This window comes from Indicator indicator, chromosome 31 (assembly GCF_027791375.1).
Source record: "Indicator indicator isolate 239-I01 chromosome 31, UM_Iind_1.1, whole genome shotgun sequence".
Classification (NCBI taxonomy): domain Eukaryota; kingdom Metazoa; phylum Chordata; class Aves; order Piciformes; family Indicatoridae; genus Indicator; species Indicator indicator.
Genome location: NC_072040.1, coordinates 12,325,588 through 12,344,701, shown reverse-complemented (window position 1 = coordinate 12,344,701; position 19,114 = coordinate 12,325,588). Strand labels below are relative to the sequence as shown.

Below are 19,114 nucleotides of genomic sequence, written 5' to 3'. Positions count from 1 at the left end.
GCATTACACCAGACACACCTCACGGAGCATGCACAGGGACTGGGGTCAATAAAAAAGACCTCAGCCTGCATTCCAACGACCACCAGGGGGACTCCAAGGACCCCTTCTGAGAACCTGTGCAGGCACATAAGCCCAACTCAGTGATTCAAGAACTGCTCTGCATGTGTATGAGGGAGGAAGTGCAAATAGGGCAGGGTTACAACATCAGGTGTGAGAGCTGGGGGAGCACAGAGAATCCCCTCACATCCAGCACTGCTTGCTTACAGCTCACCAAATGCACTTTTCTTTATGGTCAGTTGAGTTTTGACTCTTAATTGGGCATTTATTTATAACATGCTTGCAGACACAGACTGCTGCATTTCTGTGCATGCAGACACAGACTGGCCGTGTCTCTGTGCATGCAGACACAGACTGGCTCTGTCTCTGTGCATGCAGACACAGACTGGCTCTGTCTCTGTGCATGCAGACACAGACTGGCTCTGTCTCTGTGCATGCAGACACAGATTGGCTGTCACTGTGCATGCAGACACAGACTGGCTCTGTCTCTGTGCATGCAGACACAGACTGGCCGTGTCTCTGTGCATGCAGACACAGACTGGCCGTGTCTCTGTGCACGCAGACACAGACTGGCTCTGTCTCTGTGCATGCAGACGCAGACTGGCTCTGTCTCTGTGCATGCAGACACAGATTGGCTGTCACTGTGCATGCAGACGCAGACTGGCTGCATTTCTGTGCATGCAGGCACAGACTGGCTGTATTTCTGTGCATGCAGACACAGACTGGCCGTGTCTCTGTGCATGCAGGCACAGATTGGCCGTGTCTCTGTGCATGCAGACACAGACTGGCTCTGTCTCTGTGCATGCAGACACAGACTGGCCGTGTCTCTGTGCACGCAGGCACAGACTGGCTGTCTCTGTGCATGCAGACACAGACTGGCTCTGTCTCTGTGCACGCAGGCACAGACTGGCCGTGTCTCTGTGCATGCAGACACAGACTGGCTCTGTCTCTGTGCATGCAGACACAGACTGGCCGTGTCTCTGTGCATGCAGACACAGACTGGCTCTGTCTCTGTGCACGCAGGCACAGACTGGCCGTGTCTCTGTGCATGCAGGCACAGACTGGCCGTGTCTCTGTGCACGCAGGCACAGACTGGCCGTGTCTCTGTGCATGCAGACACAGACTGGCTCTGTCTCTGTGCATGCAGACACAGACTGGCCGTGTCTCTGTGCATGCAGACACAGACTGGCTCTGTCTCTGTGCATGCAGACACAGACTGGCTCTGTCTCTGTGCAGGCAGACACAGACTGGCCGTGTCTCTGTGCACGCAGGCACAGACTGGCCGTGTCTCTGTGCACGCAGACACAGACTGGCCGTGTCTCTGTGCATGCAGACACAGACTGGCCGTGTCTCTGTGCATGCAGACACAGACTGGCCGTGTCTCTGTGCATGCAGACACAGACTGGCTCTGTCTCTGTGCAGGCAGACACAGACTGGCCGTGTCTCTGTGCATGCAGACACAGACTGGCTCTGTCTGTGCATGCAGACACAGACTGGCTCTGTCTCTGTGCAGGCAGACACAGACTGGCCGTGTCTCTGTGCACGCAGGCACAGACTGGCTCTGTCTCTGTGCATGCAGACACAGACTGGCTCTGTCTCTGTGCATGCAGACACAGACTGGCTCTGTCTCTGTGCATGCAGACACAGACTGGCTGTGTCTCTGTGCATGCAGACACAGACTGGCCGTGTCTCTGTGCATGCAGACACAGACTGGCTCTGTCTCTGTGCATGCAGACACAGACTGGCCGTGTCTCTGTGCACGCAGACACAGACTGGCCGTGTCTCTGTGCATGCAGACACAGACTGGCTCTGTCTCTGTGCATGCAGGCACAGATTGGCCGTGTCTCTGTGCATGCAGACACAGACTGGCCGTGTCTCTGTGCATGCAGACACAGACTGGCTCTGTCTCTGTGCAGGCAGACACAGACTGGCCGTGTCTCTGTGCACGCAGACACAGACTGGCTGTCTCTGTGCATGCAGACACAGACTGGCCGTGTCTCTGTGCATGCAGGCACAGACTGGCCGTGTCTCTGTGCATGCAGACACAGACTGGCCGTGTCTCTGTGCATGCAGACACAGACTGGCTCTGTCTCTGTGCAGGCAGACACAGACTGGCTCTGTCTCTGTGCAGGCAGACACAGACTGGCTGTGTCTCTGTGCACGCAGGCACAGACTGGCTCTGTCTCTGTGCAGGCAGACACAGACTGGCTCTGTCTCTGTGCAGGCAGACACAGACTGGCCGTGTCTCTGTGCAGGCAGACACAGACTGGCTCTGTCTCTGTGCAGGCAGACACAGACTGGCTCTGTCTCTGTGCATGCAGACACAGACTGGCTCTGTCTCTGTGCAGGCAGACACAGACTGGCTCTGTCTCTGTGCATGCAGGCACAGATTGGCCGTGTCTCTGTGCATGCAGGCACAGACTGGCCGTGTCTCTGTGCATGCAGGCACAGATTGGCCGTGTCTCTGTGCATGCAGACACAGACTGGCTCTGTCTCTGTGCATGCAGACACAGACTGGCTCTGTCTCTGTGCAGGCAGACACAGACTGGCTCTGTCTCTGTGCAGGCAGACACAGACTGGCTGTGTCTCTGTGCACGCAGGCACAGACTGGCCGTGTCTCTGTGCATGCAGGCACAGATTGGCCGTGTCTCTGTGCATGCAGACACAGACTGGCTCTGTCTCTGTGCATGCAGACACAGACTGGCTCTGTCTCTGTGCACGCAGACACAGACTGGCTGTGTCTCTGTGCACGCAGACACAGACTGGCTCTGTCTCTGTGCATGCAGACACAGACTGGCTGTCTCTGTGCATGCAGACACAGATTGGCTGTCTCTGTGCATGCACAGACTGGCTCTGTCTCCGTACATGCAGTCACAGACTGGCTGCATTTCTGTGCATGCAGACACAGACTGGCTGTGTCTCTGTGCACGCAGGCACAGACTGTCTCTGTGCATGCAGACACAGATTGGCTGTCACTGTTCATGCAGACACAGACTGGCTGTCTCTGCATGCAACACAGATTGGCTGTCTCTGTGCATGCAGACACAGACTGGCTCTGTCTCTGCATGCAGTCACAGATTGGCTGCATTTCTGTGCATGCAGGCACAGACTGGCTGTATTTCTGTGCATGCAGACACAGACTGGCTGCATTTCTGTGCATGCAGACAGATTGGCTGTGTCTGTGTCTCTGTCATAAAACAGAGAGCATTTCCCTCTCTCTCAGAACAGTGTTCCTGGGCCAGATCACAGCAGGCATTTTTATGTTTGTTCACACAATGACCCCTCCCCTCCCACTAAAAATGTCCCCTACAGAACATTTGATCTGCTGCCTTTGCCACAATTGCTGCTCCTGTCAGTTTGAACACTGTGTCCTTCACCACCTGCTGACGGCTGCAGCAATCAAACCATTTTCAGCTGATTTCCCTTCACAGAGCTTGGACAAGTTTATAAATGCAGGGCAGGGGGATTACAACTCTCTGACTACCAACTCTGCCCATTTTGGAGCTCCATCAAGGCACTGTGCAGTCATTAAACCTCTGATATTCTCCGAGTTGTGCTGAAGAATTTTGTTTCAAATGTTAGAAAGCCCTGAGTCAGAACTTCTGTATTTACCACAGGCTTAGCTACAAAAAAATGGCACATCCCAAAATGTCTGTGGGTAACAGTTTTGCTTTGTCAATGCAAACAAGTTATGAAATGCGTTTAAAAAAAGACCATAGTTAGGAATTCCAGCAACTTCTGTAAGGAGGAGACACAGAATACACAGTGGTCAAACACACACTGCTCCAGTACAGCATTTATACAGACAGTAAAAAACCCTTCCCAGGGGATTCACACATCAAAAGCCATGAAGCAAACCCAGCCTGAGGTGTTCTGCCCATCCCTTCCCTAACACAACCACTAGAGAAGAGTCCAGGACTGGCACAGGAAGGAGGTAGAGCACTGCTAGAACGTAGGCTGTAGTAGTGTTGGGTTTCTGCAGGTGACAACTCGACCCATGCAGCACAAAACACAGGACAGGCTCCTGGGGTCACCAGGAGCTACTGGAAAAGCAAAATTAAGCTGGTGAGGTTTCATTTTGTCTTAGGTCAAAGCAGCTTCACCAGACAGCTGAGTGTTTACACAGACTGCAGTCAATGCTGCTAAAAGGAGGCACACAGAAAACTTCCCCTCCAGAAAATACCTACACAAGAAGCACTTCAGTCAGGTTATTTCAGCTCTTCAGAAGCAGCTAAAATACAGACTTTAAGCCTATGCTAACAAGGCACAAGGACCTGTGCAAATGGCTGTACCCTCACCCTGTCCACCTGAAGAGCAGCTCCTACCACACTCACATGGATACAGCAGTTGGGTTAGGGTCACTTCCAGCATCTACTACAGCAACACAGGATCCCTCCACGGCCCCTGTACAAGTGCAGAGGGTTTGAGCAGGCAAAAATAGGCCAGATGGGAGAAGTGCTTTATGAGTTTGGGGTACAGGAATTGGGAGACAGCAGGTTTTGGGGGGAAAAAGTCAAACAGAAATTGCCAGGCTCCAACACACATTCTGCCAGCCTCTTGTCTTTGCACTTGAGCTCACTGGAACGGAGCTCACTAAGTGGAAAAATTGAACAGTATTGTACTTAAATTCCTGAGCACACCTCCCATCTGAACAACCTCTGCTTTTTACAGTTCCTTCTTCATGGTGTCAACAAACAAACAGAGATTTAATTCCATTTCATTTCCAAACTGCTACTAAATGCTGGGGGACTGTTGTAACAACCAAAGCTTGCAGCTCTTCCACGTTAGAGTTTACAGGGTGTTAGGGATACCTTAGTGATTCCTCTCCCTTTGCTCCCCCCCAGTGGCAGTGGTGACAGTGACTTACAGCCTCATCCTTTGCTGAAGACAGAGGCAGGATGAAATATCCTCAGCCCCCCTACTTAAGACCCTTTGGCTTCCAATTCAGCTTCTGTTGTTCACCCCTTTTTAAGTGTCCCAGGGACACAGCTGCACTCAGACTAAACTGAGTGAGTGAGGCTCCTGCCCTCCTCAGCAGCACCAGAACCCAAAGAGCCAAATGGATCCAAATCTGTTTCCATAGGTGAGAGTGGATTGGTAACATCTCCATCATTAAGTTTTCTGACAGGCAAGGCCTCTGCAGCCTTCCCCACACAAGACACAGCTCCTTCACCTGATACTCAGGGGCCTGATACTCAACTCAGGCTTACCTAGCTCAGCAGCTCATGGCACCAGAGGAATGCCAAGGTGCCACACTTCCATTTCAGCTGGCACACAATGCTGCTGAACTTGTGTCCAGCCTCAGCCAGCTGCTGTCACCACAACAGAGAAGCCTACAGCTGCTCCCACAGCCACACCTTCCATCCCTGTCTCTATTTCCACAGCACTCTGATGGCATCCAAGTGTCAGGAGTGTAACTTACAGCTCCCCACAGCCAAACAGAGCCCTGCCCTACCCCTGTGCTGCAACAACTGCCTCCTGCAGACAAGGAGTGTTTAACACTCAGCTCCAGTTTCCCAGCCAGGATGCTTTAGATCACTTCTTACTCAGCTGAATTAGTTGATGCTAAACTGGAATACTTTCAAGTAATTCTGGAATTAGGAAAATGCCAACCGCTATGCTGAGCTTCAAGGTCTGAGCTGCATTGTCAGGAAGAAATCCATCCTGCCCTTGTGCTGGCAACAGTATATAGAGCTCCCCTTGAAGAATAAATAGGACACAATGCTCAAAATATGTCTGCTCGAGGCAGGGGAAGGTGAGGTACAGGTCTGCTGCATTGCAGGCTGAAACCCAGAATGGTTTGTCAATGCTGTTATAAAATAATTCCTAGGGGAAGACTGTCAGGAGACTCAAGCCTGCTGCAAGAAGCTCAGCTGTCCAACACACCACAAAAACCAAGTCAGACTTAGTGCCAGGTGTGTTGGCCAGGGGCACACAGAGCTGCAGTGCAAACAGGGAAATGCTGAACTGGGAAAAAAGCCTCCCTGAGAGCCAAACCTCTCCAAAGCTCCTTGGTGGTCTGACATTTTAGGACAGGGACCCAAGAAGCAAGAAAAGACAGACAGACAGGTGAGCTGAGGACAGGTGACTGCTGCAGTACAAACCAGATGACTCCAGTGCCTGCAGGCTGTGTCTGGTGAAGCATTACTGAAAAGAATGGTGAAGGCCTGCAGCTGTGGGTCAGGACTGGAGGAGGCTATAGGGAAGTTGTGTATCACCTCCCTGGGCTATGTTCAAAGCCTCCCTGCATACTGTTCTCCAATGTATCACAGAATGGTCCAGGCTGGAAGGGACCTCCAAAGCTCATTCAGTCCCAACCCCTCTGCAGTCAGCAGGGACATCCTCCACTAGATCAGGCTGCCCAGAGCCTCATCAAGCCTCACCTTGAATATCTGCAGGGATGGAGCCTCAACCACCTCCCTGGGCAACCTGTTCCAGGGCTCCACCACCCTCATGGTCCAGAACTTGTTCCTGATATCCAGTCCAATCCAACTTGTTGCTGATATCCAGCATCATTGTGGTTGATTCCTGGAAAACCCTTTGGAGTGTTTACAGCTCCTGTTTAAGAGTTCACCAAACCTTACAGCTTACTACTAACATTCTCCTGAGACTTCTGCCATCCTTTCACACTTGAGGCATATCAACACAAGTTTCAAAAGCCTGAGATTGAATTAGCTGAAGAGATCACAATTTTATGCCCTCATCTCTAGAATCATAGAATGGTTTAGGGTCAGGAAAGACTTTTAAGATCATGGAGTCCAACCATGCTTAGATCTTCCCCTACTCTCCCTTCCTTTCACAGTTCTGACCACTCAATGAGAACTAAATGAGAAATGAACTGCAGCTGCAAGTAAGGCACCTAAATGACTCCAACAGGGACTGCTTCCTTGTTCTGCAAGAGCAGATGCAAACAAAGCCTGCACTGTGGCAAAGGGCTACTCATCTAGCTGATCCCTCAGGAGGAAGCACTCATTCCATGCAGTTACAAGAGCTCCTTCCATCAGCACACTTCCTTCCATCCACAAAGATGGAAAGATGTGCTTGTTAGCAAAGGGTAGAGAGTCTGCAGCTCCTGCCAGCAGCACTTGCAGGGCCAGGGTCACAGCACTGACAGCTAACTCCTTCAGCCACCTCCCACTCACCTGGCCATGGCTCTGTCAGCAGTGCCTTCATCTACAGCAGTACCCAGCAATGGTCACACCCAGGCCTGGTTTGAGCTGGGTGACCAAGCAATGCTGCACCTTCCCCTCTGCTGCTGACACTGCCTGCAGGCAACAATGCAGAGAGGAAATCCTGCAAAGATCTCCTTTGCCCTGATTCACAGGATTCTTAAATGACCCCACCTGTGTCTGTGCTCCTCTGTAACTGATCAGATCCACTCCTCTGATCCTCTGACTCAGTGCTCTCCTTCCCAGCCAAGTTAAAAGCACTTCCAAACAAAATTCTGTGGCTAGCAGAATGAAGGAGTTCACTTATTTAAGTTAGCTGAAGATGATTTTTCTGAACTAGGTTTTTCTTTTTACTGTTTCCTTCTCAAGCCATCCTTAGCAAGAAAGGCCATGATGAAGTCAGAATTACCTTCACATTGCATTCTGAGGCCTGGTCTTATGGGAACAGTACATTTATTACTGCTGGGTATACATTTTGCATTATTGTACATTTCAAACCAGGAATTCCTGTGAATGCCAACTGCCAGAGGCAATGTTGAAGTCCTCCAGAAAAGCATCAAACAAAAAAGTCCAAAATATTTGTATTTGCTATCAGCTGACAGTATAAAAACCCTCACACCCCTGACAACACTTGACACCTTGTACATTTAAAAAACACCACTGAAACCAAAACAAGATTGTCCCTTTGAACTTTAAGGGGAAGAAGACGAAGCAAATGCAAAAAGGACTGCTTTAGGTTAGCTTCAGGCCTGGGTGCTTTGTAAGAGTAAAGCTAAGAGCTGACTGTTCAATGCTGTTCTCAGGTGGGGTGTTCACAGCCACCACTGTTCAATGCTGTTCTCAGGTGGGGTGTTCACAGCCACCACTGTTGAAGGCTGTTCTCAGGTGGGGTGTTCACAGCCACCACTGTTGAAGGCTGTTCTCAGGTGGGGTGTTCACAGCCACCACTGTTGAAGGCTGTTCTCAGGTGGGGTGTTCACAGCCACCACTGTTCAATGCTGTTCTCAGGTGGGATGTTCACAGCCACCACTGTTGAAGGCTGTTCTCAGGTGGGGTGTTCACAGCCACCACTGTTGAAGGCTGTTCTCAGGTGGGATGTTCACAGCCACCACTGTTCAATGCTGTTCTCAGGTGGGATGTTCACAGCCACCACTGTTCAATGCTGTTCTCAGGTGGGGTGTTCACAGCCACCACTGTTCAATGCTGTTCTCAGGTGGGGTGTTCACAGCCACCACTGTTCAATGCTGTTCTCAGGTGGGGTGTTCACAGCCACCACTGTTGAAGGCTGTTCTCAGGTGGGATGTTCACAGCCACCACTGTTCAATGCTGTTCTCAGGTGGGGTGTTCACAGCCACCACTGTTCAATGCTGTTCTCAGGTGGGGTGTTCACAGCCACCACTGTTCAAGGCTGTTCTCAGGTGGGGTGTTCACAGCCACCACACCAAGAACTTGGGCTACAGTATGAGAACTGTTCTGAGGAGAGCCTCTCGTTGCCTTTCAGACTCCCCAAGGTTTCCATCACCACACTGTCCTTCCATCATGCAGACGTGTCAGCCATCACTTCCATCACCACAATGCCCTCCCTGTGTGATCGGGTGGTGGCAGGCAGGGCTGGCCCTGCTCAGTAGAGGAGGATCCTGCGCTCGATGGCCTTGCGGCAGATGGGGCACTCGCTCATGCGGTCCCCGCAGAGCTGGCAGGTGCCGTGGCCACACAGGAAGATCATGTTCTTCAGACGGTCCAGGCAGACAGGACACATGGTCTGCAAGAGATTGGGACAGGGGACAGGGTCAGTGGCAGCACTGAGAGGCTATCAGACATGCAGCACGTGAATTACTGACAGCTATCTATCAGAGCACTGCCACAGCAGGACCAGCCCTCGCCACACAACTACACACAGCAATTTTATTTCACATCTTGCCTTCACCTCACATCAAACATTTAGGCTTTTCCTACCCCACCATGACACAAAAGCTTTCTCAGGGCTTTTCCCCCCCATATATGACCCCTTTAAGAGAATCCAGTAGCAGGCTGACAGCAGGGGGGTTGGACTGGAGGATCTTTCGAGGTCCCTTCCAACCCCTAACATCTGTGAGTCTGTGACATTCTGTGATCAGGTTTTCTTGTGGCCTGGAGAGCCAACGGGATCCTGGGGTGCAGCAGGAAAAGTGTGGCCAGCAGGGCTGGGGAGGTTCTGCTCCCCCTCTGCTCTGCCCTGCTGAGACCACACCTGGAGTACTGTGACCAGTTCTGGGCTTCCCAGCTCAAGAGAGACAGAGACCTGCTGGGGAGAGTCCAAGGGCATCTCATCAATGTCTATCAATATCTGAGGGCTGGGTGTCAAGTGGAAGGGGCCAAGCTCTTTTCATTGACACCCACTAATAAGATAAGGAATAATGGATAGAAGCTAGAACACAGGAAGTTCCACTTCAACATGAGGAGAAACTCCGGGGTGCTGGAGCCCTGGAGCAGGCTGCCCAGAGAGGCTGTGGAGTCTCCTTATCTGGAGTCTTTCAAAGCCAACCTGGACATGTTCCTTTGTGGCCTGCCCTGGGTGACCCTGCTCTGGCAGGGGGTCCCTGGAGGTCCCTTCCAGCCCCCAGCATTCTGTGATTCTGTGATCATTAACCAAGTCTGCAACATCAAGACCTACAGTAACATTGCCCTTCATGTGATGGAACCTTCCAGGGAACAAACACCACAAGCAGCTGTGTGTCTGCAGTGCTTGGTAATGGACCAGTACCTCCTCAGGCTCCCTGCCATCCATGCACTTCCCTTTAGACACCAAGCACTGAAGGTTTGCAGCAGCCCAACCCATACTACATGCAAAGATTCAACACTGGGAACCCCAGCCTTTGGTCCTTCATTTAGATTTGAAACCAGAGGAACACCTCAAGTTTCAACTGAAGAACAATTTAGTAAATCCACAGATTTAGGACCTTCAGTCAAAACAGCAAACTTTCAACATCAGGTTTCATTGGTGACAGCCCCAAAAAAGATCTCCTGAAGTTCTTCACCAGCAAAATTCATTCTGTAGCAGCCACTAAAGAACAGTGTCCTTCCCCTCTTGCCACATGCAGGAACAGGTTTGCTAAGGGATGGTCCTTCACCAGGAACACACTGGCACAGGTTGCCCAGGGAGGCTGTGGTTGTCCCCTCCCTGGAGGTGTTCAAGGCCAGGCTGGATGAGGCCTTGAGCAAGCTGGGCTGGTGGGAGGTGTCCCTGCCCATGGCAGGGGGTTGGAACTGGATGATCTTGGAGGTCCCTTCCAACCCAACCCATTCCATGATTCTGTGATATTAGGATTTCATTTATGGCACTTTACCAAAGGTTAGCAAATGAAGAGATGCTGTAACAGATGAGAATTGTTAAGACCACTCTGCAAATCAACAAATCAGATCTAAGATGTTCTCAGACCGGGGACACACTACTTGTGCTCAGACTTATCAATGTTGATCTCCTCATGTGAAACACTGACAGTCATCACATTTCAAATGCAAATTCATTTCATCACCACCATGCACCTCTGACTTGTTTCATGCTCATCACTGGGGCTGATGTTGTTCAGTATGCTGCTCTCATGAGAGAATCCACAGTAAAGTGATCCCCTGCTCAGCATTACCTTAGAGCCCACCTTCCATGGAATCCACAGGTATTACTTCCTAGGGTAAAGCTGAGTTCAAGACCAAAAATTCCCCATCAGCCTGCCTACCCAGCATTTAAACTGGTAAGGCCTATTTTAATCTCTAGGACACGAGTACAATCAGCTAGCAGGGATGTGACCCTGTCAGGCAGAACCTGATGTCAGTTATGTTTGAAACTCCCTTCCTTCTTCTCCAAAAAGCTGTGCTCCAGCTGTGCCAGAGTCTCCACAGCACTGTAACAAAACACTCCCAAACCAAACACCTGCAGCAGGGAGGTGCTGAGCTCTTCTCCCTGGTACCCAGTGACAGAACATGTGGCAATGGTTCCAAACTGCAGCAGGAAGGTTCACACTGGGCATCAGGAAGCAAGAGGGTGGTCAGACACTGGGACAGGCTACCTAGAGAGGTGGTCAGTGCTCTGCTCCTGGGGCATCTGAGCAGTGCCCTCAATACCATGCTGTAAGCTGTGGACATGCCTGAGGCATCAGTCAGCTGCCTTGGTCTAGATGATCACGGAAGGTGCCTGCTCCTGTTCTGTTCTGTCTGTCCATCAGTCAGTCCTGCCTGTTCTTCCATTCACACCAACTCATCACCTTCACATCCCAGCAGCACAAGGAGAACATTCCTCCTCCAGTCACCTACAGTCTTCAAATGTCAATGAAACAGCTACTGCCAGTCACAGCAGACACTTGCCCTGGGACAAGTGCTGCCATGATGTGACAAAGGACTGACAAAGCACACCCAGATCCTATCTTTGGAGAAATAAACTTCTCACCTTTAGTGTGGGGTTTTTAGCTTAGTTGTTTGCTTTTGTGCCTAAATATAACCCCAGAATTCCTGAATTGTCTCCTGGTCTCTCATTTCTCCCCAAATGCCACACCAACATTGGAAAATGAGAACACCCCCAGGTGCCTCAGCAGTAGCACAGAACTAAAGCCACTCCTTTGGATGACTTGAAGTGAAGTACAGAAACCTCAACATTTTCACTGCTCTGCTCTGCAATTGCATCCAGGGTTAGCAGCCTGCCCCATGGCTCCTGCCTGGGACAAATGCAGAGTGTATAAAACCACTCAGCTGTTTCACTCCCCAGTATCAGACTGTTTTTATGTTGAAGCTACTGCATACAGCAGGAGGGTTCAGCTGGCAGGAACAGCCAAACTTGCTCTTTGCTGTGCAATTCTACTCACACAAAGATTTTCGTGACTGGTTCTTCATTTCCCAGTGGGATGCAAGCCCAAATCAATGGAGTTTTATCCAGCTTTCAAGAGGCATTCAGCACTTGACCACCAGCTTACATGTACTCTGGAGTAAGGCCAGAGGAGGCCACAAAGATGATCCAAGGGCTGGAGCAGCTCTGCTGTGAGGATAGGCTGAGGGAGCTGGGGGTGTGCAGCCTGGAGAAGACTCCAGGGGGACCTTAGAGCTGCCTGCCAGTACCTGAAGGGATCCTGCAGGAAGGCTGCAGAGGGACTTTCCATGAGGGTGCCTAGAGACAGGCCAAGGGGGAATGGTTTGAAGCTGAGGCAGAGCAGGGTTAGAGGGGAGCTGAGGAAGAAGCTCTTCAGTAGGAGGGTGGAGAGACTCTGGCACAGGCTGCCCAGGGAGGCTGTGGCTGCCCTGAGCCTGGGGGTGTTCAAGGCCAGGCTGGATGAGGCCTGGAGCAGCTGAGTCTAGTTGAGAGGTGTCCCTGCCCATGGCAGGGGGTTGGAGCAGATGATCTCTGAGGCATTCTCTAACCTGAGCCATTCATTTCATTCTATGGCAGTGACACACGTAAGTATTCTCCCCAGTATAACCTTCTGATACTAGACAGCTTGGGCTAGCAAATCCCAAAGGTAAGACAAAATTGGACAGAATAAAAGAGCACCTAAGGAAAATTGAACAAACTGAGCTCATGTCTAACCCAGAAGGAAAACTGTACCAAACTGTACCTTTCACACCCCAGACATATCTGCACACCCAAACAGAGCTGCAGGCTTTTATTAGCTCCTAAAATAATGAGAAAGAGAAGATATTTGGAGGATATAGATTCTTGCATGCAAGCATTCGCCTGCATTTTTTTCCATACAGAATATTCAAAGCCAGAGCAGTAACCTTATTTTTTTTTATTCCCTGTTATAAAGTAAAGCAGAATCACAGAATGTTACAGGTTGGGAGGGACCTCCAGAGATCATTGATTCCAGCCCCCCTGGGCTGTAAGAAGTCAGAGGTCTCTAGAAAGTCCAGCTCCTACCAGCAAGGCAGACAAGCATTTTTCACATGACAATTTTGAACCTGCATGTTCTTGTACAGACAGAAATGACAGAGGGATCTGCCTGGAATTGGCTCCTGGAGTTTCTATCACTGGCCACATCTCCCCATGACAGAAACAGCTCTTCACAGGCAGGTCACTGAGATTAAAATCTGACAGCAGAGCAGCTCCCAAATTTAAGGCATTAAGAGAGATGGTTCCTAAAGCTGCTATCTGAACACTTCAGTCTGGGCTTTCACACAAATGAACAGCTGTTCTGCCAGGACTAGATGTGATGCTGGCATCACAGCAAGAGGAGAAGGCAAGTAATGCTGTAAGAACTCTCTTCCCTGCACCCATGGAAAGCTCTGCCAATTGAGTGATACATGGCGAAGACTAAAATGACATTGTCAGGGTTCTAGGAGAGTAAGAGTGCACTCTCAGTAAGTTTGCAGGTGACACTAAATTGGGTGGGAGTGGGAAGGCTCTGCAGAGGGACCTGGCCAGGATGGATCCATGGCTGAGGTCAGTTGTGTGAGGTTCAGCAAGGCCAAGTGCTGGGTCCTGCACCTGGCTCACAACCCCAGGAATGCTCCAGGCTGGGGGCAGAGTGCATGGAAACTGCCCAGCAGAGAAGGACCTGGGGATGCTGGGTGACAGCAGCTGAAGGTGAGCCAGGGAGTGCCCAGGTGGGCAAGAAGGGCACCAGCAGCCTGGTCTGGATCAGCAATAGTGTGGCCAGCAGGAGCAGGGCAGGGATTGTCCTCCTGTGCTGGACACTGGGGAGGCCACAGCTTGAGTGCTGGGTTCAGTTCTGGGCCTCACACTCCAAGAAGGACATTGAAGGCTGGAGCAGGTCCAGAGAAGAGCAACCAAGCTTCTGCTGTGCAGGTACCCTCAGGCCAGCTGCCTGGGCAGGGCAGCCTTTTTCTGTCACACCAACAGAGATGCTCTAAGAGATTACCAACAGATAATCCAATAGATGTTCTAATAGACAACCAATAGATAATCCAATAGATGCTCTAATAGCTTATCAAACATGGCCACTTGGTCTTTATCACAGAATCCCAGAGTGCCAGGTTGGAAGGGACCCCAAGGACCCTCTGCTCCAACCTTTCTAGGTGACAGCAGAGCTGAAATGAGCTGGCCCAGCACCCTGCCAAGCCAAGCCTTCCAACTGTGCCATGGAGGGGACTCCACTGCTGCCCTTGGGAGATGACTCCAATCTCTGACTGTTCTCATGGGGAAACTTTATTTTATTTTATTTTAACCCTGTACAAAGCAGACACACACTCCACAACACACACACAGAACATTGGTTATTTAACTAAAGTGTAAGCACTGAAGCACCAAACTGTCCTTTTGTTTTAACTAACAGCAGATGTGTTGGATTTTTAAATTCTTCTAGTGGTCACATTTTTATCCAGCACTTTTTTACCTGTTCTTTGATGTCTTGCAACTGTTGCTGCAGCTTCTGTACATCTGCATTGACATTGGTGTTGTCTTTGTCCTTCTGCAAAACTGGAATGTTCCCACTTGCTGCAGAGAAAACAAAGACCCCTGGTGATGCAGCAATACAATGAATCAGGAACCATCACTCTCAGGGTCCTAGCTACAATGTTTCATTACTGAAATCATGTTAATCAAAGATACTTGCTAATCTAATTAAGTTCTCTGGGCCATCACTGCAGCTTGATTCATAAGGAACTTCTTTGAGTTCAGTGGCACAGCTTCTCTGGCAAGTATTTCCTCAGTGCTGATGCTCAAAGTGCCTGTCAGTTGTTAACGTTCTGAGAGTCCTTTCTTGCCTGAAATCAAGTTTTTTGCACATGCAAACAATAAAGCAAAACCCTTTCACACTGCAAAGACCTCCCAGCCAGCTCTGTTTGGTGTGCAGAACTGCACAGGTGTCTTGAAGCAGTTTGTTCAATATCTGAAGGAGCTCAGGTGAGCAGCCCTGTAACTGGCTGATCTGGGAGGTTGCTGCTGGAAGAAGCATTTCAAATGAATGTGCTGGAGGTGTTCAAGGCCAGGCTGCATGGGGCCTTGAGCAAGCTGAGCTAGTGGAAGGTGTTCCTGGCCATGGCACGGAGGTTGGATGATCCCTTCCAACCAAAGCATTCCATGATTCCGTGACATATTCTGGCCTGACACTGCTCTGGTTAAACTTCTCTTCAAAGAGGAAAGGAAAGAGTCAGGTCACTTAGAAGAAGAGGATGCTGGTGAGGGAACATGAAGAGTATTGTGTTTGGAGTCACTCACAAATATCATCAGTGGTATCTTCTGTACCTTTCCCTCCGCAGCACATAATGAAAGGCACTCTGCGCTCCACCACCGCCCGGCACTGCACACACTTCTTCATCAGGCTTGCACAGTCTGAGGGCAGAGAACTCAATCAGCTCTTGTGGCAGGTTAAGGGAGACCAAGAGTTAATTCGTACAACCACAAAGAAAAGTCTTCCAGATGATAGAGAGTCCCAGGGGGACAGGCAGTTGGTCCCAGGATACAGTAATCTGTAATTCTCTTCTGTTTCCCTGTATCTCTCTACTTAAGGCAGTGCACAAACAAAGATCTTTTTTTCTTTCTTTCTTTCTCTCTCTCTCTCTTTTTCTCTCTCCTCTCCATCTCAGCCCTGTGCTGTTATCTTTATGGTGTGTGGGGGAGAGGCTTTCTCCTGGCCTTGGCTGGCAGTGAGTTTCCAGCTCCACCACAGGGCCTGGGTCTGGGGGGTGCAGTTGGGCTGCTCTTGGGCTGCTGAGGCTGAGGGGGGTGGAGGTTTCTGGAAGGCTCTGGAAGGTTCTGGCCTGATAGGCCCAGGTGAAGAACTGAGCTCAATCTGTGAATGTCTTCCTGGTACCTGAGTGCCTTTTGTATATATTTGTAAATAGAATTCACATTTAAAACTTCCAACCCAGTGTGAAGCATTTATTATTTTACTCCTGGGGAAGGGGTAAAAGATCTTGCCTGACCTTTTGCCCTGGGACAGCTCTGAATCCTGGCAGGTCCCTTTTCTGCTTTCCTACCCATGCAGTTATTTGTTCGCAGTAACCACACAGCAAAGCCATGATGGATGCTTGTAACACAACCAACCACTGGAGTTCCTCTCCACAGCACTCCCTGCCCATCATACCTACAACAAAGCCTGCTTGGGACTCCAAGTAAACTGCTGCAGTTTATCTCCTTTCAATGTCTTTCACGCATCTTTCTCCAGATGGAAATCTATTCCACAAGAACTACCTAAGTTAAAGAAGTAAAGCCACACACATCTGAGCTCAGACCCTCTCAGAATGTCTTGAGTCCTTGCTTTTCCTTTCCCTTACTGTGCTCATGCTGCAGGGGCAATGAGGTGTGGTTCCTTACCCTGCAAAGAGCAAACCTCTGTCTTTGGGCATGATCCTAGACAGGAGGCTGTCATTCCTCTACCACAGGCAAATGACTGTGCCTCATGAGTGCTGAGGGTGACAGTGAATCAAGAAAGTGGTTCCTCTGAACTACACAAACAAGATGTCCAGAAAATAATCTGGAGAAAAAAATGATCTGCATTTGTTAAAGCTTTTGCTGTTCCTGCTACATCTCAGACTGGGCAATGTGGGCTGCACAGCTGAAATCCTTCACTAAGCAAGTCTCTTGCAGTCCTCTCCCTGGGAAACCAATCACAAAAAGGCTTCTCTCATCATCCCTCAGCTGCAGACAGTGAAAGAGGCCAGACCAGGAGAACTGCAAAGTCACTGATTCAGGATCACATCTCCCAGCAAGAGCACAGGAAGAACTCAGCCTTCTTTAGTGAGGCCCAGCAGTTCCTCATGGGGCTGAGTACCTGCCCTCTATGGAGCCCTCAGCAACAAGGCCTGTCCTTCCCTAGGCCCTCACCAAGGCCCTGCAATGGCTGCTGCCAAGCTCCTGACTGCGTCCTCACTCACACAGCCTCAACACCAAGAGCATCCTGGAGATCTCCTATGGCTTTGCTTGCTACAGGAGACAAACCAGAGTGAACCCTGCTTAGGGTTCAGGGTAGTGAACCTTGGTGATCTCTCTGGTTAGGATTGGTGACCCTGGGTGTTCTCTCTCGTTAGGCTTAGTGACCCCTGGGTGTTCTCTCTGGATAGGCTTAGTGACCCCTGGTGTGCTCTCTGGTTAGGGTTAGGGTAGTGACCCCTGGTATGCTCTCTGGTTAGGGTTAGGGTAGTGACCCCTGGTGTGCTCTCTGGTTAGGCTTAGTGACCCCTGGCGTGCTCTCTGGTTAGGGTTAGGGTGGTGACCCCTGGTGTGCTCTCTGGTTAGGCTTAGTGACCCCTGGTGTACTCTCTGGTTAGAGTTAGGGTGGTGACCCCTGGTGTGCTCTCTGGTTAGGCTTAGTGACCCCTGGTGTGCTCTCTGGTTAGGGTTAGGGTGGTAACCATGGTGAGCTCTCTGGTTAGGGTTAGGGTGGTAACCATGGTGCGCTCTCTGGTTAGGGTTAGGGTGGTGACCCCTGGTGTGCTCTCTGGTTAGACTTAAGTGACCCCTGGGTGTTCTCTCTGGTTAGGGATAGGCTTAGTGACCCCTGGTGTGCTCTCTGGTTAGGGTTAGGGTGGTGAACCCTGGTGTGCTCTCTGCAAATACACGCTGAGTCTTTCAGGGCAAATCATAGCCCTTGTGCCGATCTGTAGGTCAGTAATGCAGAATATGAAGTCTTCATTTACAATATTCTTTTAAAACTCCACTGTGCCCATCTGAATGCCCCCCAGAGTTACAACAAGGCAATAAATTGAGCTCTAATGACTTCAGAAGTTTTACTGATGTTCAGCAGGCTTCTCTAAGCTGAGCATGCCTGCTGACAGCTAAATAACTCAGATGGAAGAGCAGATGCTGTCTGCAGTCTGGAACATCTGCAGCATGCCCTCCAGCACATCATGCCAAAATTCTGACCATAGGTCAGGGTTAAGCAGCTTTCAGCAATCTGATTGAAAATGTCCTCTCTGAAGATCACTTCCAGCAGAAGCTGGTGGTTTACTCACTTTCACAGGCACACATGTGACCACAAGGCTGGAAGAGCACTGCTGCCTTCTTGTCTGAGCATACCACACACTCCTCAATCTGTAAAGGACAGTAAGCACACAGGAGAAAAGTTTTGTCTCATTCTCTATACATTGATTTGCTTTTATACTCTCTTTGGTAAGGCCTCTGGACTGAAAAAAAACTCCATCTACTGTTAATTTAGTGTTAATTTAACTAATTTAGCACATTAATTACCACACTGACCTCCAAGAATAGCTATCTGCAGTATTTATGTGCCCAGCTCACTGGCAGGCACTGAGAAGCACCTAAGAGAGCAGATACTTATTTTGCTTTATTCTTTGCTCCTTTTTTCCACCATCTATGCTCAAACTGGGGCTGTTCAGCTTAGAGAAGAGAAGGCTTCAGGGCAACCTTCTGGTGGCCTTTCACTGCTTAAAGGGGCTGGTAAGAAAGATGGGGACAGGCTTTTTAGCAGGGCCTGTTGTGACAGGACAAGGGGTGATGGAAGTATACTAAAAGAGGGAAATTCAGAGAGAGAAGGAGAGTGTTACAACCCCGTCCCAGGCTGCCCACAGAGGTGGGAGATGCCCCATCCCTGGAAGCATTCCAGGCCAGGTTGTTTGGGCCTCTGAGCAACCTTGCTCTAGTTGCAGTTGTCCCTGTTGATTCTCCAGGGGGGGTGGACTGAATGACCTTGAAAGTTCTCTCCTAACCAAAACTATTCTATGAGATTCACTTACAAGAGGCTTATTCTGCTTTAATAGTCTTGGTTAGGGCTTCTCAAGCCCTTTAATGTAACAAACTCTATAGAACAAAGTGCGGCCACATTCTGGCCTGGACAACCTCTGCCACCTTACACAAGTGCTGTCCAAGTCCCCTGATTTCTCAGCCTTTCAAACATTACTCTAAGTTTTTATACAGAAGAATCTAAGAGAAGCATTTGACAGATCCATCCTCTCAGTCTAGTTTAGCAGAAGACAGCAAAGGAGGCTACCCCCAAGGTCAGCTTTCAGCT

The 19,114-nt window shown here is 50.1% G+C and overlaps 1 protein-coding gene across 1 annotated transcript in view; it reads right to left on the bottom strand.

The window, feature by feature from the left end:
* Positions 1-8,767: 8,767 nt before the first annotated feature.
* MIB1 (MIB E3 ubiquitin protein ligase 1) overlaps positions 8,768-19,114 on the bottom strand; it is a 91,181-nt gene continuing 80,834 nt past the window's right edge. The window contains exons 18-21 of the mRNA XM_054394587.1: positions 18,099-18,177; positions 15,364-15,477; positions 14,540-14,640; positions 8,768-8,988 (exon numbers count right to left, since the gene is read on the bottom strand). Of these exons, the coding sequence (XP_054250562.1) occupies positions 8,848-8,988; positions 14,540-14,640; positions 15,364-15,477; positions 18,099-18,177 (435 nt within the window). The 3' untranslated portion in view covers positions 8,768-8,847. The remainder of the gene's footprint in view (positions 8,989-14,539; positions 14,641-15,363; positions 15,478-18,098; positions 18,178-19,114) is intronic.